Source organism: Polyodon spathula, chromosome 49 (assembly GCF_017654505.1).
Source record: "Polyodon spathula isolate WHYD16114869_AA chromosome 49, ASM1765450v1, whole genome shotgun sequence".
NCBI lineage: Eukaryota > Metazoa > Chordata > Actinopteri > Acipenseriformes > Polyodontidae > Polyodon > Polyodon spathula.
The window spans coordinates 66,563-91,759 of NC_054582.1; the positions used below are offsets into that span (position 1 = coordinate 66,563).

A 25,197-nucleotide genomic window follows, 5' to 3' on the forward strand; every position below is an offset into this window, starting at 1 on the left:
AGCGGCGATTGCAGTGTGGAGTTACGGTTTGCAGAGCGGGGTGCTGTCCCGGACGAGAGCATTGATACAGCAGGCTGCTCCGGGGTAAGCGTGTATTCCTGTTTAAATACCCCGGTCTAGCGCGACTGTGTGTCCGCTCTTCCAAAGTGACCTCTGCCATCATGGGTATCATCACCCGACACGACATCCCGCTTTTTTGTATATATATATATAATATATATATATATATATATTTTTTTTTCTATCGCTGTCTTTAAAAAGCGGTCTATATATTAATATGAGAGACGCGACTGTGAGCCCAAACGTAACTGAATACCCATCCCACAGAAAGCGCAGCCACACAGGAAGCACGGTGCAGAGATGGAGTGAGAGAGAGCCATTGACAGTTGCACAGCGCTTCAGTATACAGGAGCAGTAGTGTGCGCATGTGCAGTGCAGTGTATCGGAGTCTACAGTCTTGCTGTGGCTCTGTGTATACAGCGAGCACGACTGTGCTTTATACAGAAACTCATCGTCTTCATGTTACCGCTATTTGTTTATTTAAGGAAATATTTTCAGTGTGTTTTCAACTCTAACATATAATCAATGCTGCTCTTCAAATAGAGAGTTATCAGTGTTCTGTGACTTTGACCTGCACTGTTTATTTACCCAGCGCTAGCTCGCTCACTCACTCATGCACTCCCTCACTCACTCCCTCACACATGCACTCACTGAAGTACCACTGCAGTGCTTGAATGAAGTCCCAATTCCTCTCTTCTGAAAACAGAAGAGCTCTGTTGGCATTGCTGACGGCTGTGGTTGTGTAATGAGAGTGAGCAGGCTGCTGGACTGCTGATAGAAATGTTGCACAAAGGTGGTTGAAATCTTCCCACTAGAAACTGCAGTTCTGATTTGCAAGACTTTCTTACCTCAAGATTACATGTGCTTGCATGACCTGAGAGCCGGAAACCAAGGGATTGAAGCCCTCCACCTCAAATAAATAACCCAATGGCTGTGAGTGACCAACTGATTTCCTAATTACACCCACACTGCACTTCAGTTAGGGGTTTGGTGCTGCTGTAGTTAGACTGTCTCTGTGTGAGGCAGACAGGCTGTGAGCTGGCTGGCTGTGGGGCTGTTTCTTCAGGCTCAGTCTAGAGCCAGTAGAAATGGATAAACCTGCCATTGTTCACCAGTCCAGTCAGAGGGGATTCATGCTGCCTCATTAGACTAGTTCAGGGTTATTAGAGTGGAAAAATACTGGCCTGCCATTCCACTCACAGCAAACGCAGTGTGGCTCTTCAGTGCAGGCAAGCTGCCATCGGTGTGGGAGGACAGGGAGGAGAGAGGGAGTCTGAGCAGAGAGAGAGGAGGGGCTGACTGGAAATTTGAGTCAGCACAGAGATCACATGAACACAGGGAGCGAGTCATGAGGACTTGGGCTCTGAGAGCAGGAAGCTTCTGAAACGGACACAGCGGGGCTAAGCTTCAGCACACAGAGTTCAGGGGCTGCTACCTGCAGAAAGCACAGCACAGGAAACTGAGCCATCTTTCAGCAGGAGCACACAGAGACAGCCTTGAGCCCAACACAAAGAAGAGCCCCAAGTCAAGGGTGAGTAAGGGGACCTGAGCAGAGAGAGCAGGAGGGGCTCGGGGTTCATCCTGAGCAGAGCGAGCAGGAGGGGCTCGGGGTTCGTCCTGAGCAGAGAGAGCAAGCGGAGGGGCTCGGGGTTCATCCTGAGCAGAGAGAGCAGGAGGGGCTCGGGGTTCATCCTGAGCAGAGAGAGCAGGAGGGGCTCGGGGTTCATCCTGAGCAGAGAGAGCAGGAGGGGCTCGGGGTTCATCCTGAGCAGAGAGAGCAAGCGGAGGGGCTCGGGGTTCATCCTGAGCAGAGAGAGCAGGAGGGGCTCGGGGTTCGTCCTGAGCAGAGAGAGCAGGAGGGGCTCGGGGTTCGTCCTGAGCAGAGAGAGCAGGAGGGGCTCGGGGTTCGTCCTGAGCAGAGAGAGCAGGAGGGGCTCGGGGTTCGTCCTGAGCAGAGAGAGCAGGAGGGGCTCGGGGTTCGTCCTGAGCAGAGAGAGCAGGAGGGGCTCGGGGTTTGTCCTGAGCAGAGAGAGCAGGAGGGGCTCGGGGTTCATCCTGAGCAGGCGGAGGGGCTCAGGGTTCACACAGCTGGGGTGGGATGGGTGGAGTGAAATGATTAGGGGGTCTGTCTGAAATGTACCGCAGGTTCTGGAAAAAGGAAAGGATTGCTGAATAAAAACAAGTGCTGTGTGTAACAGTGTGATGTGTCGGTAGCCAGGGGACTCTGACCTAAGTTCAGAAGGTCTTTTTACACGTCTGTATTGTTGCAGTTATGTTGCAATCTCACCTGCACCTACAATGTATCGTTTCCTTGTTTTCCGAGGCTTGTAAAATCTCAGTGTAATCTCAATTGTAACTGGAGCAGAGTGAATACTATTGGTGCTCTGGCCATCGGGTAGGGAAACACGGCTTTAAACACGTCCACCATCCTGGACCAAATTCAGAAGCCTGCAACGTCGTGGACACAAAGTCTTTAGGGTTGTGGCTGTTTGGTTTTAAACACAGATTAGATATAAAAGCTGACTGTGAAGTCGCTGATCTGAACAGTGAGCTGCGTCCCTCCCCTTGGCTGGGTTCATTGTTATTGCTCCCTTATCACAGTCCTCATGTTTCTGATCTTGCTTTTTATGTGTGTCTGTCTGGTGAGCTTCGTTCAGGCTGATCCAATTAGAATCCATGTCAGTGCGTCACGTCAACCTGCCTGCGGACACCCGAGACCTTCTCTTTGTAACGGAGCAGGAACAGTTTCACATCCCAGCCCACACAGCTTAAATACAATCACTTGCATGGCAGGCTGCGAGCAGATGTGATCAGTGGGTTTGCTCTCATAGTCACACAGTGAGCTGAGGACTGATCCTGTGTCTGCCTGTAATGTCAGAGTGACTGAGCTCTGCCTTGTAGGAGGGCTGGTTGTGGATTAGAAATGACAGGAGGTAGTCTGGCCAGACAGCCTCAGTGTTAATGACATTTAACCCTTAGTGCTCCATTTGTTCAGCGCTTGTCAGGCACGTCGGGTTCAATTTATTTTCACACGCGCTGTTTAATTATTTTTTTTCAGAGTAAAAGAGTTTAACAGGCATTGAATCGCAAAAGGACACTCAGTACTGCATCTCCAGCCAAGCCCCACCCCGTGTTCACTGTATTTTTCACATACCTCTTTATAGACGTGCATACTGATAAATCCTCTCCTGATCACTCGTTTTATCACCAAACTCCTCAATAATGTGATCCAAGTCATTATTTTATTACTATAACATCTCAAAAAGCTGTGATATTCTTTGAGCGCTGGATGCGGAAGCAGCTATCTCCTTTGTTTGTGTCCGTCATTATCTCTGTGGTGCAGCTGCTAGCTCTATTGCTCAGGTACGCCCCTATTTTTTCGGCTTCATTCAGCTCCTATCGGTCTCACTCGGCCACTGAAAGGTTTTCTCGGCTTTTTCTGGAGAAAAAACGACTAGAGACCCGCGCGTGACGTCTTTTTGATGATGTCGGACCAGGTCCAGCATAGGACCGCAAAGGGTTTCAGATGAGTGATGGAATATGTCGTCACACACAAGCAGCTTGGAGCATAGGCTGTCACCGCAAAGGGTTTCAGATGAGTGATGGAATATGTCGTCACACACAAGCAGCTTGGAGGCTCGCTGTCACTCCTCTTGTCCTCTTGTGACTGTTTTCAGGTCTCAAAGCTTCACGTTTTCTCAGCTTCACCGTTTGGCCAAACATGGACATGTCACATGACCACCACCATCATGCCTCCATGGAAACGACTGCGGGTTCCCATAGCAGCCACTTTCCCCTGGAAACGACTGCAGGTTCCCATGGCAACCACGTTCACCCCAGCGCCATGCCCGACCACGGGAGTGGAGGGGGCCACATGATGATGGTGAGGACTGGCTGCAGCTGCTCAGTGCTGCTGTTAGTAATGCTGTAGAGTCAGTGCAGCTGCTCAGTGCTGCTGTTAGTAATGCTGTAGAGTCAGTGCAGCTGCTCAGTGCTGCTGTTAGTAATGCTGTAGAGTCAGTGCAGCTGCTCAGTGCTGCTGTTAGTAATGCTGTAGAGTCAGTGCAGCTGCTCAGTGCTGCTGTTAGTAATGCTGTAGAGTCAGTGCAGCTGCTCAGTGCTGCTGTTAGTAATGCTGTAGAGTCAGTGCAGCTGCTCAGTGCTGCTGTTAGTAATGCTGTATAGTCAGTTCAGCTGCTCAGTGCTGCTGTTAGTAATGCTGTAAAGTCAGTGCTGCTGTTAGTAATGCTGTAGAGTCAGTGCAGCTGCTCAGTGCTGCTGTTAGTAATGCTGTATAGTCAGTTCAGCTGCTCAGTGCTGCTGTTAGTAATGCTGTAGAGTCAGTGCTGCTGTTAGTAATGCTGTAGTCAGCTGCAGCTGTCAGTGCTGCTGTTAGTAATGCTGTAGAGTCAGTGCAGCTGCTCAGTGCTGCTGCTGTTATGAGGAATGCTCTTGCTGCTCACCCCTGTAGAGTCCCGCCCCCGGGCTCGTTCTCAACCCGGGTCTCTTCCTCTCTCCTCTCAGCACATGGTCTTCTACTTTGGGTACCAGGAAGTGGAGCTGCTCTTCTCAGGACTCGTCATCAACAGTGTGGGAGGTCAGTCTGTGTGCCTATGTGTGTGTCTGTGTGTCTGGGAGGCAGGGGGATGGGATGGGATGGGATAGAATGGGATGGGGGGAGGTCCTGGTGTATTGCCTGCAGAGCTCTCTCTCTATCTCTCTCTGTCTCACTGTCTCTCTGTCTCACTGTCTCTCTCTCTCTCTCTCTGTGTCTTACTGTCTCTCTCTCTCTCTCTCTCTCTCTCTCTCTCTCTCTCTCTCTCTGTCTCTCTCTCTGTGTCTCTCTCTCTCTGTCTCACTCTCTCTGTGTCTCTCTCTCTCTCTCTCTCTGTGCAGAGATGGTGGGAGCCTGCATCGCTGTGTACTTGCTGGCTGTGCTCTATGAGGGGCTGAAGATTGGCCGCGAGTTCCTGCTGCGGAGGTCACAGGTCAGCGTACGCTACAACTCCATGCCGGTCCCGGGACCCAGCGGCACTGTTCTGATGGAAACGCACAAGACTGTTGGGTAAGAGCCCAAGCCACTGCCCTGGAGCTTCGAGGACCAGTGCCCTGGAGCTCCGAGGACCAGTGCCCTGAAGCTCCGAGGACCAGTGCCCAGTTCAGTTCAGTAGTGCTGTGTGGAGCCTGATTGCACTCAGCCTTGTTGTTAAAAGGCAGGCCTTGCTGTAATGCTCGTCTCTCTCTCTCTCTCTCAGCCAGCAGATGCTCAGCCTGGCTCACCTGCTGCAGACTGTGCTGCACATCATCCAGGTGGTGCTCAGCTACTTCCTCATGCTTGTCTTCATGACCTACAACGGCTACCTGTGCATCGCGGTGGCCCTGGGTGCCGGCACCGGCTACTTCCTCTTCAGCTGGAAGAAGGCAGTGGTGGTGGACATCACCGAGCACTGCCACTAACAGTGACCACCCCAACCCAGACCGGACCGGACCAGACCGCCTTTCACACACACACACCCCAACTCTTACTCTCTCTCTCTTTCTGAAACTGCACAGTGTCCTGGAGCTGTGGAATCCCTGCACAGTGTCCTGGAGCTGTGGAATCCCTGCACAGTGTCCTGGAGCTGTGGAATCCCTGCCCAGTGTCCTGGAGCTGTGGAATCCCTGCCCAGTGTCCTGGAGCTGTGGAATCCCTGCCCAGTGTCCTGGAGCTGTGGAATCCCTGCCCAGTGTCCTGGAGCTGTGGAAGCCCTGCCCAGTGTCCTGGAGCTGTGGAAGCTCTGTCCAGTGTCCTGGAGCTGTGGAAGCTCTGTCCAGTGTCCTGGAGCTGTGGAAGCCCTGCCCAGAGTCCTGGAGCTGTCCAATCAAATTGCAAACAAGCCTACTCTCCATCCCCCCCCCGTCTTCATGCCAGATACAGACTGTGCCAACGTGACTCCAGCCAGGCGCTCTCATTGAAAAAGTTTAGGATCAGTCCTGCCTGACTCCAGCCAAGCTCTCTCACTGAAGAAGTTTAGGATCAGTCCTGCCTGACTCCAGCCAAGCTCTCTCATTGAAGTTTAGGATTTCTCATTGAAGAAGTGCCTGCAGTTCACTCTTTTTCTAAGAAATAATATCTTTTTTTCTCTCTGTAAATCTGTTATGGTGGTGATCTAGAACAACAGAAGATAGTTTAACCTTTTTTAAATGTGAGTTATTTGCATTCATTTTTTCTCATTAGTATTATGATGGTAGAAAGAATACAAAGTGGTGCAAGCATTGTGAATGTTGATTATCTTTGAAATTAAAGAGGAACCAGGGTGCTTGATTACTGCCTGGAGTTTTGTTTTGTTACCAGCGTGTGTCTCTGTCTTAACAATGCCTTATTCATTGGACAATGGGAGACACCAGTCAAGTGTTTTTAACAATGTAACACTATGGGGCCACTTTTGTCGTCCCAGTCGGTTGGAACAGGTGCCCCACTTTGCTCCAAAGGCAAAGAAGCTGCTGCCAAGCGTAGAGCAGGTAGTGGGAATCCCTGCAGAGCTGCCCCCCAATACCAAAATCAGACCCAGACACAAGCCTTCACCTCCCTTTGCAGTTTGGGGACAGCACAGGCTCTGCAGCGGATTCTTGAAATCAGGGAGGGGCACAGCCGTCTCTCTCAGACAGGGGTCTGTCCTGTTTAATCTGGTTTAGCACTCAAGCAGGTTTTCAAAACGCTCCAGTAGGTAAAACTCTGCGTTAAGGACAAGCTTCTCGGGTTTCAATGAGTACGTTTGTTTAGTGTTGTAATCAATCATTCAAGATTAAAAAAATAAATAAAAAAATGTGTGGATTTATTTTGTTTGGGACGGGGTTTGTAGTGTCCTTCTTTCTATACAGAATCACCCATAACCCTGTTTTATATAGATTAGCTAAGAGAGCTGTGCAGGATTAATGAACACATTGAGGCAGACTAGCAAACACACACTTTACAAAGGCATGCTTGCATTGCTGAACCAGGGACAAAACAGCATGAATTTCATGACTCCTGTCTTTCTTTTATTTGTATTGCTAAAATAATTAAAGCAGAAAACATTTTTTCTTGACTTTCAATATTTAACATTGCTTTAAAAAATATATTTTATTGTAATGTTAAAAAAAACAACAAAAACAGGTTGTATTTTATACATTCAATTGTGCACAAGTCTTCAGAGCTGCAATCCAGTACTTTCACACAACAAACAAACTCTGAAGCAATCCCTGTGGAGAAACGGTCTCCTGCTCCAATCCAGTGCTGAGCGTGCCGCGGCTTTGCTGATGGGATCGGAGGACTGTAAAGATGCTTGCATGGTCACAGCTGTGGCGCTCTGCTCCAGTTCTCATCACCGCTGTGGGGCGTGGCCTAAGCGCACTCTAGAACTGCAGGTTCCCGAAGAGTGAGGGCAGGTTGTTGGGTTTGGGGTGTGGCTTGTAGCCGATTCGCTCGTTTATCAGCTGATCTCTGGACTTGCTGTCGCTGCTCGCTGCCGAGGCTCCGCCCACCACATCCACCTCCTCCTGCTGCTTCTTACGACTCTGGGGGGAGAAGAGACAGACAAAGAGAGGAATACAGACCAATCCAAAGTGCTCTGAGACCAGAGTCTGCAATGAGCTTTCACAGCTTTCAGTGCGTTACTGATCGGGACCAGCAGGGCAATACAAACCAAAAGCAATCCTTTAATAGAATCTGGGTGTTCTGCACAGCAGTGGTGCGATACACAGTCTGCAGTATCTGGGCGTTCTGCACAGCAGTGGTGCGATACACAGTCTGCAGTATCTGGGCGTTCTGCACAGCAGTGGTGCGATACACAGTCTGCAGTATCTGGGCGTTCTGCACAGCAGTGGTGCGATACACAGTCTGCAGTATCTGGGCGTTCTGCACAGCAGTGGTGCGATACACAGTCTGCAGTATCTGGGCGTTCTGCACAGCAGTGGTGCGATACACAGTCTGCAGTATCTGGGCGTTCTGCACAGCAGTGGTGCGATACACAGTCTGCAGTATCTGGGCGTTCTGCACAGCAGTGGTGCGATACACAGTCTGCAGTATCTGGGCGTTCTGCACAGCAGTGGTGCGATACACAGTCTGCAGTATCTGGGCGTTCTGCACAGCAGTGGTGCGATACACAGTCTGCAGTATCTGGGCGTTCTGCACAGCAGTGGTGCGATACACAGTCTGCAGTATCTGGGCGTTCTGCACAGCAGTGGTGCGATACACAGTCTGCAGTATCTGGGCGTTCTGCACAGCAGTGGTGCGATACACAGTCTGCAGTATCTGGGCGTTCTGCACAGCAGTGGTGCGATACACAGTCTGCAGTATCTGGGTGTTCTGCACAGCAGTGGTGCGATACACAGTCTGCAGTATCTGGGCGTTCTGCACAGCAGTGGTGCGATACACAGTCTGCAGTATCTGGGCGTTCTGCACAGCAGTGGTGCGATACACAGTCTGCAGTATCTGGGTGTTCTGCACAGCAGTGGTGCGATACACAGTCTGCAGTATCTGGGTGTTCTGCACAGCAGTGGTGCGATACACAGTCTGCAGTATCTGGGTGTTCTGCACAGCAGTGGTGCGATACACAGTCTGCAGTATCTGGGTGCTCTCCAGAGGGACTTACTGTACCTCCAGCTCCTTCTTCACCATGTCAAACTCCTCGATATCATCCAGTTTCAGCTCAAGCCGGGTGGGCTTGCGCCGCAGCATTGCGATTCCTGCAATCAACCGGACACTATAGCGAGACAGAGACAGACATCAGACTGCGGACGAGGCACGACATTCCCTTTCCACTAAAACACGCGTCGTTGTGTATTGAATACGTCATGCACTCGAGGTGCTGATAGGATAGACGGGAGCAGTTTGTTTCTAGAGATTGCAAAATGTCTGGACCTGCTATACTATTGCGCCACGGCGTTACTGATACATACCGTAAAGCATGGTGTTTACACAATGTCCCAAAAGAGATTATCTTTCTATTTAAGAATTCAATAACGAAACGCTAACTTCATTTAATCTTCTTTTCATTATATTTAAATAAATCGCAATTACAAAAGTGTCTGTTTACAAACCTTGCAATGGCCGCAGAATCATCTACTATACCCGAGGAACTGAACCGGCATCCCTCAGAGGGGTTGCTGTGAATTGTAGGCCAATCAGATACATGTATTACGTCACCGCAGGTAATTTGACCGAGTGGATGCAGACCACGAGAACTACATTTCCCATAGTGCCGCACCTACCGGATCTGGAAGGGGTGGCCGGGTATGTGTGCGTGTAGTGAAGCAACGCTGGTATTTCGTTTGAAAGAAGCTGCGCAGGTAACAAGCGGGATTGTATTGCATGGTTTAAATGTTATTTTCCAGACACACGAACGTTTTGTTTTTAGTAACCTGCCTGCTGCACATTGTAGCGCCTGGCTAATTGAAACGGAGTTGCTTTGCGTACTGCGAGTTTCTCCAATGTTGCCACAGCGCTGGAAACTTGTAAACTTCAGCTTGTCGTTCTCACGCACGCTAATAGTAACGTTCCTGCATTACGGTCTTCTCTTACTGTACTGTCTCGTTTTATAACTACAGCAACAGGGATACCGTGTGTGGAACTGTGTAGCAAACATGCCACGCCGAACTGTATTTTAGCCCCATTCACACGTTTTAAAACACGATCGTGAAATCTAGTCCTACAGTTTGCTCGTTTATTTTTAATCGTGCAGTACAGCATGCCGAGATGAAGGGACGTTTGAAAATGTCCTGGAGATGCAAGTCAGGAATCCCTGGCGTGCACACCAGCGTGAGGTTACACTGGACGAGCCAGTTGTGTCCAGCGTGAGGTTACACTGGACGAGCCAGTTGTGTCCAGCGTGAGGTTACACTGGACGAGCCAGTTGTGTCCAGCGTGAGGTTACACTGGACGAGCCAGTTCTGTCCAGCGTGAGGTTACACTGGACGAGCCAGTTCTGTCCAGGTGTCTACGGTTAAAAATGTAAAATAAATACAGATTGGTCTTTATTAACCATTTTTCCAAATCTATGAAAAGCAGCCCTGTTAAGTAGCTGTTTTGAAGTTGTGCAAAGTGCTTCTCTACTAACTGTGCTTCACCCCTGGTGTAGAGAAGTCCTGGAAGATGTCTGACGATGAAGGCGCCCCCCCCATGGCGAAGAAGTCTCGTATCTATTACGGGAGCCTGGAGGAGCGCGAGCGCGAGCGGCTGAGCAAGGGGGCTGGGGGCTCTCTGGGCAGAGAGGCGGTCCGTGCCGGGATAGACGCAGGGAACATTAACCTGGCCAGCGGTGAGACACGGGTGCAGCAGCACGGTCCATTGCAGGGTTTACTGTGAGCTTAGTTACCCGGTGTGCCTGCAGCTGCCAGCGCGCTCATTGTAAAACCTGGAGAAACCCAAACTGCTATGCAGTAGGAGTTCACAGACCCGCACTGTGGAGCTGGATCTGTTCATGGTCAGGAGATCCTGTGTGGGGAGAATGTTTCCACTGTCAGGGACAGGAAAGCTCCACGCTGCTTTAAGGACATTAGCCAGTGTAACGCTGCCGTATTCTGAACCCTGTTTCTGCTTCCCCGGGCAGGCGAGGCGTTCGATATTGAAGACCACGTCAGCGAGCGGCAAGCGGAGGTGCTGGCGGAGTTCGAGCGCAGGAAGCGGGCACGGCAGATCAATGTGTCCACGGATGACGCCGAGGTGAAGGCGTGTCTGCGTGCTCTTGGGGAGCCAATCACGCTGTTCGGGGAGGGGACATCACGCGGCACAGCCACGCACGGAGCTTCCCCTCTCCCTTCGGCCCCGAGGCCCCCGCACCCTGACGTCCGGTCCCGCGGCCCGCAGCCAGCCACCCGGACCTTCCCCGGCACGCGCCGCGGCCCCCTTGCGGCAGAGACCGTTCGCCGGATCAACGCCTAAGACCCAACGGCCCCCCGAGGCGCCGGTCCGGTACGGCGCGCCGCGGCCATACAGAGTGCGCCCGGCTCGGGTCTCAGCCACCAGCCGGCGCGTCATGTTCCGCGCAGCCGGCCGGGCCCGGCGGCCGCCGCCGCGTCCGGGGCGGCTCGGCAGCGCCCGGGCCGGCTCACGGCCCGGCCGGGGTCCCGCCGGCAAGGGCTGGCCAGTTAGGCAGAACCCGGCCGACCGCCCGGCGCGCGGCACCGCCGACCGACACAGACACGGCCACGAGGCGCCGGTGCGCTGCCTGCTTCCTGGCAGCGCGCCGCGGCCCGTGGCCCCGCCAGGCCGGCCCCGGCGACCGTTGGCCTTTCGGCACCGCGCGGCAGCCGGCCTCGGCTCTGCGGTCGCGCGGGCGGCCGCGACCCCGGCGCGGCCGACGCGCCGGCCGGCACCCGCGGCACCCCGCGTACCCCGGGCCACCCCCGCGGCCAGACCTGCAGCGGCCCCCGGAAGAAGCCAAGAGGCGGCGAGTCCGCCCCCCAGGCGACGGCAATGCCCCATTGCGCGACGGCGCTGCGGTTCTTGGCAGGCCGGTGCAGAGCGCCCGAGACGCCGGCCGCGCACGCGGCAGATCCGGATGCGACCCGGCCACAACGCGCGCCGCCAGGCCACTCACCCGGCACGGCGCCCCCCACCCCAAGCCAACACACCCAGTCATGCGCGCGGCGGCCTCTCGGCCGCCGGCGGCACCACCGCCAATTCCGACCGTACGTCAGCGGCCAGCGTACACGCGGGGACGGCGACGCGCCGGGCCACCGGCCAGGATCGCCGGGGGCGCCGCCCGCCGCGCCGCGCCGACCCGCCCGCTGCCGACCGGGCCCGGCTGCCCCGGCCGGGCGAACCCCTGGCTCCCGCGCGCGCGCAGACCGCTGGCCCCCGGCAGCCCACCCCGGAACCCTCTCGCCAGGCAGACGGCGGGCTGGCAAGCCGGTAGCGTAGGTCGCGCGGCACGCGCCGGCAGCAGGGCCCACTCACCCGACCGCCGCAGGCAGACCGCGACGAATAGCGGCGGGCCGCGGCAAACCGCCGGCGGTCCCCGCCGGCAGATCACTATCGGCCCCCGCGGACCGCGGGCACCCGCGCGTCCGCGCCGCGGGCGCCCGCCCGACCGCAGGGTCCGAGCCGCCGCGCGCGGCGCCCGCTCCGGCAGAGCGCAGGGAGAGGTGAGGGGCTGCTCGTTATTCACGTCCAGCTTCTGAAGCTCAGCTCCTTGATGGCTGCTTTATACTCGAGTCAACCCGGGAGACTTGAAGGATTCCTCTCTGGAGACCAGTCCCTCGGTTTGCCAGACAGTCACACGGCTGTAGTGACTGGAAATCTCCTGGAGCTGACAGAAGTTCTCTCTCTCTCCCCCTCCAGGCTGCGCAATATCCTGTCTGTGGTCGGGACGGACGCTCTGAAGAAGTCTAAGAAGGAGGACGAGAAGTCAAAGAGACCGCAGGACGAGGTAATGGAGGAGGCTTGGGATGCAAACAACCCTAATCATGTTTTCAGTTGCGAAACCTTTCAAGCCAGTGTGTAGCTGCCCTCCGACCCCAGTCTCTCTCTCTCGCAGTTCCAGCAGACCTGGTACCACGAGGGTCCCGAGACCCTGAAGGCTGCCCGGCTCTGGCTGGCACGCTACTCGCTGCCCAGGTCAGGGGAACCTCCATTTAATTATTTACATGCCATTGTATGTTTTATATTTATGTACTGGGGTGGGGGAAAGTACTGTGGTATAACTTCAATTGATTGCATATTCTGACAGGGAAATTTCATTCATTATTTATATGTGTGTGTGTATATGTATGAATGAATGTGTTTTTCATAATATAACCCTATTGTCTTAATTTGTGACCGTTCGTTGCTGTTCACTGCCACCTAGTGGCCTGCACTGGTCCTGCCTGCCTTAGTGTGCTGATACTCTCTGGCTCTGTGCTGCTGCTGCTCATTAGAGGCTGTTTCCCTCAACAATGAAATCCGCTTTTGTTGCCAGGGCGATGGAGAGACTGGAGGAGGCCAGAAACCTAAAGGAGGTTCCGGAGGCGTCGCGCACGGCACGGCAGCAAGAGAGGCACACGACCCTGCGGGTGAGCCAGGCTGAGATGTATAATGATCTGACGCACCGCTGGGGACTGGCCTCTTCACACTGAACCCAGCTCCCCTGTGTAATCTCGTCTGTTTGTGTCTCAGGGCCTGAATAACTTCTGCAGCCAGATTGGTGACGACCGGCCCATCTCTTTCTGCCAGTTCAGCCCCAACTCCAAGCTGCTGGTCACAGCGTCATGGTAAGGACCTGACTGTACCCTTGTGCTCTGCTGCTGCTGGGCACTGTGGGGGGGGGGGATTCCTGGTTTGTATATCGCTGGCAGAATAAGAGATGGTGCTGAATTTCAAACATTTTATATAAATAATCTTAACGAAGGTGTAACATCTTGAATTAAAACCAGCGGTCAGTGAGTGGAGTGTAAAATGAAAGTGCCTGTGTCTCTGCCTTGCAGGAGTGGACTCTGCAAGCTGTGGTCTGTTCCAGATTGCAGCCTGATTCGCACCCTCAGAGGTGAGTCTCTCTGTGCATGATCCCGGGTTTGAGCCTGGTCTGATCTCATGAGGCTGACCCGCGCCCAGCTCGGTCAGTGCTTCAGGTGTGAGCGTCACCGTGTGCGTTTCCCCTCACAGGTCACAACACCAACGTGGGCGCCATTTCCTTCCACCCCCAGGCCACTGTCTCCCTGGACGAGAAGGACGTCAACATGGCTTCCTGCGCCGCCGATGGCTCTGTGAAGCTGTGGAGTCTCGACAGGTCCGCTTCCGTGCAGCAAGGGGACTCTGCGTCTGCCTTGAGTCTGTGGCATAGATACTGTGTATAGATGTCTAATTATCTCCCCATGTACCCTTCTGTCACCGTGTGCATAAGGTTAAGTTTGGTTGGTCTCCTGTCTGTTTGTGTTTTATAATGCATGTACGTTTTTCTTTTCAAAGTTTTGGCCGTGCTACCTCTTGAACTCCCAGAGAGTTCACACTAACTCTTTTAATATCCCTGAAAATTCAAGTAAAAAGTCTTGACCGACGGGGCTGCCCTGTCTGTGTACGCTTGTCTGTCTGTATTTGATACATTATTGCTTGCGTCTAGGAAAACGCCTGTTCAATTACAAGTATTTTTCTATTTAGCCCGAGTTATTGGGAGATGCTGTGTGTCAATCACACTTGCGTGTTGAAATGTGTCATTGTCCCTCCCACAGTGACGAGCCCGTAGCCGATATCGAGGGGCACACTGCCAGGGTCGCCAGGGTCAGCTGGCACCCCTCCGGCAGGTTTCTGGGCACCACCTGGTGAGTGAGATTCAAGACGGGGGATACAACTGGCAAGCTCAGTTAGTGCCGGGTAGTGCTGACCCGAAAGGTTCTAGTTAATACACGTCTGAGATGCCATCGCGTCCCCTTCAGCGAGCGTGGGTTACACAGACAGTTTGAAATGAAATACAAGAATGCGGGAGCGACAGGGGTGTTGGGATTCTGTACAGCTGGTAACATGCTGGCAGTGTGCAAGTGAGGCAGTAGAGCCCAGATCCAGCACGAAGGCTGCAGAGCTGCTTGCTGTGCGAGTTCCTGTTGCAATCTCTCTGTCCTCCCGCAGCTATGATCACTCGTGGCGCCTCTGGGACCTGGAGGCTCAGGAGGAGATTCTGCACCAGGAGGGGCACAGCAAGGGGGTGCACGACATCGCCTTCCACCCCGACGGTTCGCTGGCTGGGACTGGGTAAGAGAGCAGAGAGAGGAGAGTGTGCGGACCCTGCATAGCACACCATTCGCCCACTGGAGGGAGTACTTCAGTAGGGCAGAATATAATATAATATTATTGTTTGTGATGGTCCTGTTTTAGTGTGAGAGTTTCTCTTGGTTTTCTGGCAGGGGTCTGGATGCGTTCGGCCGGTTGTGGGACCTGCGCACCGGACGCTGCATCATGTTCCTGGAGGGACACCTGAAGGAGATCTACGGGCTCAGCTTCTCCCCCAACGGGTAAGAGACCAGGGGCATACAGGGTTGCGATCCCGGGGCAGCCGCACGCTTTCAATGGAGTGGTTTTCTTACTTCCCCCTCCTGCTTGTGCTTCCACAGGTTCCACGTGGCCACGGGAAGTGGAGACCACACCTGCAAGGTCTGGGACCTGCGGCAGAGGAAGTGCATCTACACGATCCCCGCCCACCAGAACCTGCTGTCTGGGGTCAGGTTTCAGCGTGAGTATCGCTGGGTGACGGTAGGGAAGTTTTCCAGATAATGACCGAAAAACTGAAAAAACAAATGTGGCATGAAGTACTGTGCTGCTTTTATCACTTTCGATACACTTTAGCGATTTTCATTTTGTAGTTTGTTTTATTTCATGATACATTTTATATATATATATATATAATGAAAATCTCTCAATCCCAGAATTCTAGGTGATTATCTTTTGTCCGGAGAGGCTGTTTTTATGCATTTTTGCTCGTGAGTTGCTTGTTGTTACTCATCTCTGTAACTTGACTTCTCCCTCAGCCACTGACGGTCACTTCTTACTGACCGGCGCCTATGACAACACCGCCAAAGTGTGGACGCACCCGGGCTGGTCTCCGCTGAAGACACTGGCCGGGCATGAGGGCAAGGTGATGGGGCTGGACATCTCTCTGGACGGGCAGCTCATCGCCACCTGCTCCTACGACCGCACCTTCAAGCTGTGGATGTCAGATTAGCAGCCCGGACATGTGTGCAGGCTGCTGTCCCGCTGTACTCTCACGAAGCTGGGCGCCACTGCAGAGGATCCCAGAGCTTCTCTTCCTTACTCTGGCCTTTTATTCTTTATTTGCAGTTGAAAAAACAAAACTTCCCCCCACCACCACCAATCCATATACATGAGAGTGTGTTCCATTGCAGCTCATGAACAGGCTTCACTGGAACTGAGGCTGTTAGAGGTAGAATCTGAAATGAGTCAAACTGCTCTGCAGTGGTAGCCTTGTTTGCATTGTTACAGCTGAGATTTTCCTGTAGCCTGTAATTGTATTCAGATCTCATTGTGTCTGCAATGTATTCATTCAAACCTAGCATTGGGGTTGCTTTAGCAAACATTTAGCAAAATAGCATGTATGTGTTTATTATAAAAAAAAAAAAAAATCACTTGTACAGAATTTGTGTTAATAGTTTCTTAAAAAAACAAATAAATGCATCATCATAAATATAACAATATTTATATTGTGAATTCCCAGTCCGAGCCCCCCCCCCGCGTGCTGCTGCCTTCAACACCCCCTGGGACCGCTTTCCTGTTTATACCAGACGAGCTCTGTGTCCTGTACCCTTGAGTGGGAGAAATGTTTAACCCTGTTCTTGCTGATTTAAAATGCAGATGCACAAAATAATTCAGCTTTGACAAATCTTCTGGAGAAGATGGAGTGGGCGTTGAGTTCCAGCCTGGGGTTTGTTTGGAAGCCGTGTTGTAAGTGAAGATCTGGTTTCGGCTTGAAGAATGGACGGGCTGGTCTCTTGTCAGGACGGCTCACGTCAAGCCCCAGACCCCCTGCCGGGTCCAGTAGAGGGACAGGATGAGCATCACCACCCCCACAACCACCGCGAGCATCACCAAGGTGAAGGTGCAGAACTGGGGGCTCGGGGGGCTCTCGGCGCTCAGCAGCGCGGGGTGGACCTGGTTGTGGTTGATCCTGAGTCTGCGCTCCACATCCAGGCTGAGCGTGTACACCGTGGGTCTCTGAGGCAGAAACCAGGGCTTGTGGGATGTGGTTGCGTAGTAGAGCCGGCCCTCCTCCACCACCATGGGCATAGCTTGCAGCTGCAGGCTGGCCAGCAGTGCCTGGTCCGTGGGCAGCTCTGTGATTGGTTGCCCAAGCTCCATGGGCGTGACTCGCCGGCACAGCGGGCAGGTCAGGCCTCCGGGGGCATCTGGGTTCAAGGTCAGGCTCATCCTGGCCAGGCACTCCAGGCAGAAGGAGTGCTGGCAGAGGAGCAGCTTGGGGGTCTGGAAGGTGTTGTTGTAGGGGCTCCAGCAGATCGCACAGTCCGTTTGGGGCGTGCTGCCAGCATCGCCCTCCTCCTGCATGGCTACTGGACTGCTTGATCAACACCAGCTGAGCACTGCCATGGTCAACCCAGCTGTGTTCTTACAGGCCTGCGTTTGGAAATCACAAGAGGCTCTGGCAATGTTTTCTTTGTTTTAGTGCTTGTGTTGCTTTGCACTGAGCCATATTCAAATCCAACCATTACATCCTGGCGGGGCTGTGACTGTGGTACATTCACACAGCAAGTGCTCCTTCTAAGAGAGTCCTTCCCGTTTACAGGACGGAGTCGTTGCTCTGCCGCAGTGGTTCTGTGAGAGCCGGCGCTGCGGCAGAATTAACTCCCTTAAAGAAGCACGGAGCTCCCGGGGGAGACGGTTATTTGAAACCAAACGTCTCTGCACTTAAAAAGATGTCCCTTTAAGCATTGAGTCGCAAGTCTTTTCCTGAAGAACGAGCAGAGTACATCCCAGATCTCTCCAGGGCTCGAAGCAGGTTTCTGCAGTAGGTTTGCACATTCGGGTCGAAACTAAAAGCAACAACAATGAACGAGGTTAAAACGAAGCCTCCTGCGCACTCTCTGCTCATCAGCAGCGCCCAGAGCTGCGTTCAGTGACATCGTTTCTAACGGGTCCTGAGATATTATCAATAACAAATCTAACTACGACAGTGTTTCCACTCGCCTCCTTTCAAGAGACACACAAACCCAACAGGTGAGCGTTACTCAAATTTAAACAAGCACTAATACTCATGAAAACAATGACATCCTCAATAAATCCTGTGAGGGATATTGTAGTTCTACAATTTTAAGTGATTTATTAAATTCAAATAATATTTTGAAAGGTGTCTTTACGTCACTTTAACATTAGCAATCGAATCCATCAATCTAATTATTGATTTTGTTTTTAAAGTTCGTTTTCTAATTCTCGTTTCTTACCTTGCCTTTGTAGTCGCGCCACTCCGGTCCTAAAGCACGTAGTCACTCAGGAGCGATCACTGTGAAATATCTCGAGTCACAAACAGGTGTCTCTGCAGCATAACAAACCCGCAGTCTGGTAATACACTCGCACAGCTTCAATAATCTAGTTTCCACAGTATAACAAACCCGCAGTCTGGTAATACACTCGCACAGCTTCAATAATCTAGTTTCCACAGTATAACAAACACGCAGTCTGGTAATACACTCGCACAGCTTCAATAATCTAGTTTCCACAGTATAACAAACACGCAGTCTGGTAATACACTCGCACAGCTTCAATAATCTAGTTTCCACAGTACAACAAACACGCAGTCTGGTAATACACTCGCACAGCTTCAATAATCTAGTTTCCACAGTATAACAAACCCGCAGTCTGGTAATACACTCGCACAGCTTCAATAATCTAGTTTCCACAGTATAACAAACACGCAGTCTGGTAATACACTCGCACAGCTTCAATAATCTAGTTTCCACAGTATAACAAACACGCAGTCTGGTAATACACTCGCACAGCTTCAATAATCTAGTTTCCACAGTATAACAAACACGCAGTCTGGTAATACACTCGCACAGCTTCAATAATCTAGTTTCCACAGTATAACAAACCCGCAGTCTGGTAATACACTCGCACAGCTTCAATAATCTAGTTTCCACAGTATAACAAACACGCAGTCTGGTAATACACTCGCACAGCTTCAATAATCTAGTTTCCACAGTATAACAAACACGCAGTCTGGTAATACACTCGCACAGCTTCAGTAATCTAGTTTCCACAGTATAACAAACACGCAGTCTGGTAATACACTCGCACAGCTTCAATAATCTAGTTTCCACAGTATAACAAACACGCAGTCTGGTAATACACTCGCACAGCTTCAATAATCTAGTTTCCACAGTATAACAAACACGCAGTCTGGTAATACACTCGCACAGCTTCAATAATCTAGTTTCCACAGTATAACAAACACGCAGTCTGGTAATACACTCGCACAGCTTCAATAATCTAGTTTCCACAGTATAACAAACACGCAGTCTGGTAATACACTCGCACAGCTTCAGTAATCTAGTTTCCACAGTATAACAAACACGCAGTCTGGTAATACACTCGCACAGCTTCAATAATCTAGTTTCCACAGTATAACAAACACGCAGTCTGGTAATACACTCGCACAGCTTCAATAATCTAGTTTCCACAGTATAACAAACACGCAGTCTGGTAATACACTCGCACAGCTTCAATAATCTAGTTTCCACAGTATAACAAACACGCAGTCTGGTAATACACTCGCACAGCTTCAATAATCTAGTTTCCACAGTATAACAAACACGCAGTCTGGTAATACACTCGCACAGCTTCAGTAATCTAGTTTCCACAGTATAACAAACCCGCAGTCTTCACCACAGACGCTGAATCACCTATTCCGGGTCTGCTAATTTTCCCCGTGAGCCGCAGGTAAGTGGTTGCTATGGAAACGTTCTCCAGACACAGTCGATCCGCGTGGGTCTCACGTGCACAGGTGTGCTGAAAATTAAAACGTGACTCTGGCGAGTATTTATTTTTTTATTTTTTTATTAATGCCGATCAGATTGACAAAAAGTAATCGTTCCTTTATTTTTATTTACATCCATTTAGGGAATCTATTTAGCCGAGAACAAAAAAGAATCAGGTGGAGATTTAAAAGTAAGAGTTGAAAAAAAAGTTACACCAAAGCTGACACCAGAAGCACAGATACCAGGACTAGAGGAAATGAAGCGGATTTAATACAAAAAACTGGAAGAGTGTGTCAGTGCAGAGCAATGTGAAGCAGAGCGATCCACCCTAATCTCGGCTAATCTGAGCATCACTTGCATTGCAAGAGACTCTCCTCATCGTTCCAGAGGATAGAGGCGGTACTGATTCCTGTTTACAACACAACCCCTCTGGATTCACACGGGTCAGGGTTCTCACACAATTACCGCAAGAGTTTCCAGGGCTGGAGAATCCATCTCCCATATCATACGACGTGTTTCCACCTGCCGTTGCTCAAAGTGCCTGCAGTGCTGAGCCTGTGCAAGTCTGTCTCAGTCTGTCAGGGTGAGAAAGGAGACACTCTCTTTATCTGTGCCACACAGCAGCGGTGGCTCAGGTGCCTGTCCTTGATTTCTGATCCTGTTCATTTCCTGTGTCAGTTGGAAAGTTGCTACGCTGGGCCAGTCAAGGTCGTGTGTGAGTCAACGAGGGGGCAGCCCTCCTGGAAACGAGGGCTGGGTTTGCCGCTGTGACCCCTCCAGCCTGGACAGGGTTGATCTCTTTGCACTGAACCGGGATGCTGGCCGCTCACACCCACCAGCGGCAGCAACAGCAGCAGCAGGGGCTCCTGGGGAAGCGTGGCTCCGAGGGGAGCTCCAGGCTCCACACAGAGGGCTGCTCGCTGATCGGCTGCTGCTTGCCGCTGGGCGCTTTGCTGTGGGGTTCGGCGCCGGTTGGCCGGGTCGATGTCTTGCGGGTCTCCGCCTGGGTTTTGGCAGCGAGGAAGGCGCTGAGGTCCAGGTCGAGCGTGCCAGCCCCGCCCCGTGGACAGGGGGTGTTCTGCCGGCACTGCGGACAGGGGATCCAGCGCTGCTCGTTCAGCACCGTGTCCAGCCGCCGCAGGCAGTCCTGGCAGAACGTGTGCCCGCAGTGCAGCTTGCGTGGGAGGCGTTCACGCAGGTTAAAGGAGGAGTAGCAGATGATGCAGTCCAGCTTGCGGCTCGCACGCGGGTCCAGGCTGCCATCTGGGGAGGGGTCTGGAACCTCACCCAGGTCTGCCTCCTCTGACATCTTCAAGAGAGCACAGGAAACAATAAGGGCTTATGTTTTAAATGTTTTAAACGTGTCTACAGCATCAGCAACAACAACAATGTGAATTGAAGTGCAGTATTTAAACGCTTGGTTTAACTGCACTGTCACTGTGCCTGCAGCTCAGCTGCACCAGACCTACATTGTAACAGCAGTCGTGCACCGGATAGACCGGCCAGCACACAGAGTGCAAAGCTACCTGAAGAGCCAGAACTCCAGAGTGCACTTCATATCCCATAGCAACCCTCAATACAGAACTCCAGAGTGCACTTCATATCCCATAGCAACCCTCAATACAGAACTCCAGAGTGCACTTCATATCCCATAGCAACCCTCAATACAGAACTCCAGAGTGCACTTCATATCCCATAGCAACCCTCAATCCAGAACCCTTTTCACTTTGTAATTACAAACACTTGTAAAGCACGAAGCACAGTTACCATGAATCTGTCTCATTGTGTTTCTTCATGATGTGAAATGCAGGCTTCGGATTACGCAACACAGACCGCGGCACAACACCCCAGTAATTGTAACTGTACCTTTTTTCTTTTTTTCTTCCTCTTGTTGTTTTGTTCTTTCTGTTTCTTTCAGCACTCCAGAGCATAGCTCTGGGTTCATCTCCTCTTTACTTTTCCAGGAATCCCACAGAGAGGCACATGTTCTGAGCAGCGCTCCCCATCGACCTGACCTGACACAGAGAGACTGGCCTGCACTGATGTGTCCTGAGTCCAGTAGCACACAACCGAGAGAGAGAGAGAGAGAGACTGGCCTGAGCTGGTGTGTCCTGAGGCCAGCAGCACACAACCGAGAGAGAGAGAGAGAGAGAGAGACTGGCCTGCACTGGTGTGTCCTGAGTCCAGCAGCACATAACCGAGAGAGAGAGAGGCTGGCTGTACAAACAGCCCTGATTGAGAAATGCCCAGAGCTGCAGTATGTGTGTGTGTGCGCCTCTCTGTCTGTCGGTTGGTTGGTCGGTCTGGTCTCCTGTCTCAGCTCTCGAGCTCCACAGGTCTGCCCTGCACCAGCCCCAGCGAGCCAGCTGTTGAGCTTCAGCTCAGCCTCCGGCAGGAGGAGTCGAGTTTCCTTTCTGAGGGAGCCGGGTGCAGCGGGATCAGCTTACAGCCTTCGAGCTTCAGACAAAAGCAGGCTAGAAATTGAAGCCTCCTTCCCAGACATTCAATATTCTACTAATCCAGTTTGCCAGCATAATGACTGTGATATTAGTGGAGGGTGTTTCCTCCTCTGAGAATCCCTGGGGTATAGCAAGACAATCATTTTGCATATTCTTTAAACAGCACTTGAATTAACTCGAATCGCACACAATACCGGTGAATTGTGAATACATTTCTGTGTCATTTTGGTCATTTTTATTTTGCAAAATTCCACAGTGCTCCAGGCCAGACTCAAAGGTAGTGAAAGTGTTAAATGCTGTGTTCTGAGGCCCATGTGCAGTTCTACCGTGGCACCACTAGATGGCACTGAAGCACAGCGAACAACATATGCTGCAGGTTGATGTTGCAGGTATGTTATTAATAACATGCTCTAATGAAGACAGTACAGAAGCGTATTCATTTACAGTTTACTGAGCATTCGTATAATGGGATTCAGAGGCTGGCATCACAACCTGGCAGTTTCCTTTCCATGTAACACTTTCCTTGTGGTCTTTGTTAGATTTTCCAGGTGGCTGTAGCTGTTGTTTACACGCAGGGCTCAGATGTAATGGCTGCTGGCTGAGCTGCTTGTGATGCAGCCTGTGCTCTGCATCGGGCAGCACTGAGCCAAGTGCAGAGCAAAGGGGCTGGAGAAAGCAAGGCTCCCTGCCAGGGGTAATAATCAGCACCTAGAGGAGTTTGCTTCATCAGGAAGATGTGGGAGAGGAGAGATCCCCTCTCAGCATGGAGCCGTTGTTCAGCTCAGTGCTGATCTGCGATCCACAGTCTGTGCAAACGATTAAAACCATAAAACAAACGTGAAAGACATTTATACCTGAACAAAGGCCCTGTTTACAGATGCAAATAGCTGCAGACTGATAATGACATTTGCCTTTTAGGGCCCATGTTGTCCCAGTGCAGAATGCCTAATAAGAGCCAGTAAATGAGACTGATCTAGTGATCTGTGCTGCGCCTCCTCAGCCCCATATCCACTGGTCCTGACACACTATAGGAGAGAGCAAGAGAAGAAAAGCTCTGCTCCCATCGGCCCCCAGACTTTGACTGTGTCTCTCCCACTGTGCTGGGCAGCAGCAGCGATCCTCTGTGTGGACGGCAGGCGGGCGGGCAAGCGAGCAGGCAGGGAGACAGGCACGCAGGGAGACAGGCAGGCAGGGAGACAGGCAGGCAGGGAGACAGGCAGGCAGGCAGGCAGACAGGCAGGCAGGGAGACAGGCAGGCAGGCAGGCAGGCAGGCAGGCAGGCGGGCAGGCAGGGAGACAGGCAGGCAGGCAGGGAGACAGGCAGGCAGGCAGGGAGACAGGCGGGCAGGGAGACAGGGGGCAGGCAGGCAGGCAGGGAGGCAGGCAGGCAGGCAGGGAGGCAGGCAGGCAGGGAGGCAGGCAGGCAGGCAGGCAGGGAGGCAGGGGCAGGCAGGGAGACAGGCGGGCAGGCAGGGAGACAGGCAGGCAGGGAGACAGACAGGCAGGCAGGGAGACAGGCGGGCAGGAGGGGAGACAGGCAGGCGGGGAGACAGGCGGGCGGGGAGACAGGCGGGCAGGCAGGGAGACAGGCAGGCGGGCAGGCAGGCAGGCGGGCAGGCAGGCAGGGAGACAGGCGGGCAGGCAGGTAGGCAGGCAGGCGGGCAGGGAGACAGGCGGGCGGGGAGACAGGCAGGGAGACGGGCGGGCAGGCAGGGAGACGGGTAGGTAGGCAGGGAGACGGGCGGGCTGTGCAATCGAGGGTCATGTTGTGTTGCTGCAGAGCTGCCCAGCTGTTCTTCATTCCAGGGCTTTACTCTAGACAGCATGGAGTCAGCCATTCAGCACTAGGAAGGGTCTCCTTTTGAATGATGTGATTCTCTGTCATTCTTTAGTACTGTTCTCTCTGTTCCCTCAGTGTGAATGCTCAGCCCTGTTTCCCTCAGTGTGAATGCTCAGCCCTGTTTCCCTCAGTGTGAATGCTCAGCCCTGTTTCCTCAGTGTGAATGCTCAGCCCTGTTTCCTCAGTGTGAATGCTCAGCCCTGTTTCCTCAGTGTGAATGCTCAGCCCTGTTTCGTCAGTGTGAATGCTCAGCCCTGTTTCATCAGTGTGAATGCTCAGCCCTGTTTCCTCAGTGTGAATGCTCAGCCCTGTTTCCTCAGTGTGAATGCTCAGCCCTGTTTCCTCAGTGTGAATGCTCAGCCCTGTTTCCTCAGTGTGAATGCTCAGCCCTGTTTCCTCAGTGTGAATGCTCAGCCCTGTTTGACTCAGTGTGAATGCTCAGCCCTGTTTGACTCAGTGTGAATGCTCAGCCCTGTTTCCTCAGTGTGAATGCTCAGCCCTGTTTCCTCAGTGTGAATGCTCAGCCCTGTTTCCTCAGTGTGAATGCTCAGCCCTGTTTGACTCAGTGTGAATGCTCAGCCCTGTTTCCTCAGTGTGAATGCTCAGCCCTGTTTGACTCAGTGTGAATGCTCAGCCCTGTTTCCTCAGTGTGAATGCTCAGCCCTGTTTCCTCAGTGTGAATGCTCAGCCCTGTTTCCTCAGTGTGAATGCTCAGCCCTGTTTGACTCAGTGTGAATGCTCAGCCCTGTTTGACTCAGTGTGAATGCTCAGCCCTGTTTGACTCAGTGTGAATGCTCAGCCCTGTTTGACTCAGTGTGAATGCTCAGCCCTGTTTGACTCAGTGTGAATGCTCAGCCCTGTTTGACTCAGTGTGAATGCTCAGCCCTGTTTGACTCAGTGTGAATGCTCAGCCCTGTTTCCTCAGTGTGAATGCTCAGCCCTGTTTGCTCAGTGTGAATGCTCAGCCCTGTTTGACTCAGTGTGAATGCTCAGCCCTGTTTGACTCAGTGTGAATGCTCAGCCCTGTTTGACTCAGTGTGAATGCTCAGCCCTGTTTCCTCAGTGTGAATGCTCAGCCCTGTTTCCTCAGTGTGAATGCAGGTGTGGCTGTACATTCCTAGATAAGCTCTGTCCATAGAAACCTGCTGTTGTGCTTCAACACTGCTGCCTGGCCCTGTCTGAGACGGGTTAGGAAAGCAGAACACATTGACTCCTGGTCCAGGTTCTACCGGGTCAGCAGAGCAGAACACACTGACTCCTGGTCCGGGTTCTACTGGGTTACTCACTGCCCCTGTGGGCACCATTGGACTGGACCACCTCCTGAAGATATGAAGGCAGATGGACTTGCCTGACAGGGAGTCTGCAAGGTGTTGGAAGGTCTCCAGGCATTTGAAATAAGGATCCAGGACT

The 25,197-nt window shown here is 52.4% G+C and overlaps 5 protein-coding genes across 5 annotated transcripts; 2 read left to right on the forward strand and 3 right to left on the reverse strand.

Annotated features, from left to right (window-relative positions):
- Nucleotides 1-1,343: 1,343 nt before the first annotated feature.
- On the forward strand, nt 1,344-5,603 carry slc31a1 (solute carrier family 31 member 1). The gene is made up of 5 exons (XM_041238471.1): nt 1,344-1,591; nt 3,738-3,943; nt 4,585-4,657; nt 4,957-5,125; nt 5,316-5,603. The coding sequence occupies exons 2-5, from the start codon at nt 3,782-3,784 to the stop codon at nt 5,515-5,517; spliced, it is 606 nt and encodes a 201-aa protein (XP_041094405.1). The 5' UTR covers nt 1,344-1,591; nt 3,738-3,781; the 3' UTR covers nt 5,518-5,603.
- Nucleotides 5,604-7,195: 1,592 nt separating this feature from the next.
- On the reverse strand, nt 7,196-9,200 carry cdc26 (cell division cycle 26 homolog). Its single transcript, XM_041238472.1, has 3 exons — nt 9,121-9,200; nt 8,678-8,783; nt 7,196-7,596 (listed from the first exon to the last, which is right to left on the reverse strand). The coding sequence occupies exons 2-3, from the start codon at nt 8,756-8,758 to the stop codon at nt 7,435-7,437; spliced, it is 243 nt and encodes an 80-aa protein (XP_041094406.1). The 5' UTR covers nt 8,759-8,783; nt 9,121-9,200; the 3' UTR covers nt 7,196-7,434.
- A 71-nt stretch (nt 9,201-9,271) lies between these two features.
- Nucleotides 9,272-16,139, forward strand: prpf4 (PRP4 pre-mRNA processing factor 4 homolog (yeast)). Its single transcript, XM_041238470.1, has 15 exons — nt 9,272-9,369; nt 10,158-10,337; nt 10,629-10,795; nt 12,146-12,165; nt 12,362-12,449; nt 12,558-12,637; nt 12,978-13,071; nt 13,175-13,269; nt 13,483-13,541; nt 13,661-13,784; nt 14,224-14,313; nt 14,618-14,740; nt 14,893-15,000; nt 15,100-15,218; nt 15,514-16,139. Exons 2-15 carry the CDS (start codon nt 10,172-10,174, stop codon nt 15,705-15,707), a joined length of 1,527 nt encoding a protein of 508 aa, XP_041094404.1. The 5' UTR covers nt 9,272-9,369; nt 10,158-10,171; the 3' UTR covers nt 15,708-16,139.
- A 365-nt stretch (nt 16,140-16,504) lies between these two features.
- Nucleotides 16,505-17,062, reverse strand: LOC121306666 (E3 ubiquitin-protein ligase RNF183-like). Its single transcript, XM_041238495.1, has one exon. The coding sequence runs from the start codon at nt 17,060-17,062 to the stop codon at nt 16,505-16,507; it is 558 nt and encodes a 185-aa protein (XP_041094429.1).
- A 2,388-nt stretch (nt 17,063-19,450) lies between these two features.
- rnf224 (ring finger protein 224) lies at nt 19,451-22,383 on the reverse strand. Its single transcript, XM_041238473.1, has 2 exons — nt 21,355-22,383; nt 19,451-20,797 (listed from the first exon to the last, which is right to left on the reverse strand). Exon 2 carries the CDS (start codon nt 20,795-20,797, stop codon nt 20,315-20,317), a length of 483 nt encoding a protein of 160 aa, XP_041094407.1. The 5' UTR covers nt 21,355-22,383; the 3' UTR covers nt 19,451-20,314.
- Nucleotides 22,384-25,197: the final 2,814 nt, after the last annotated feature.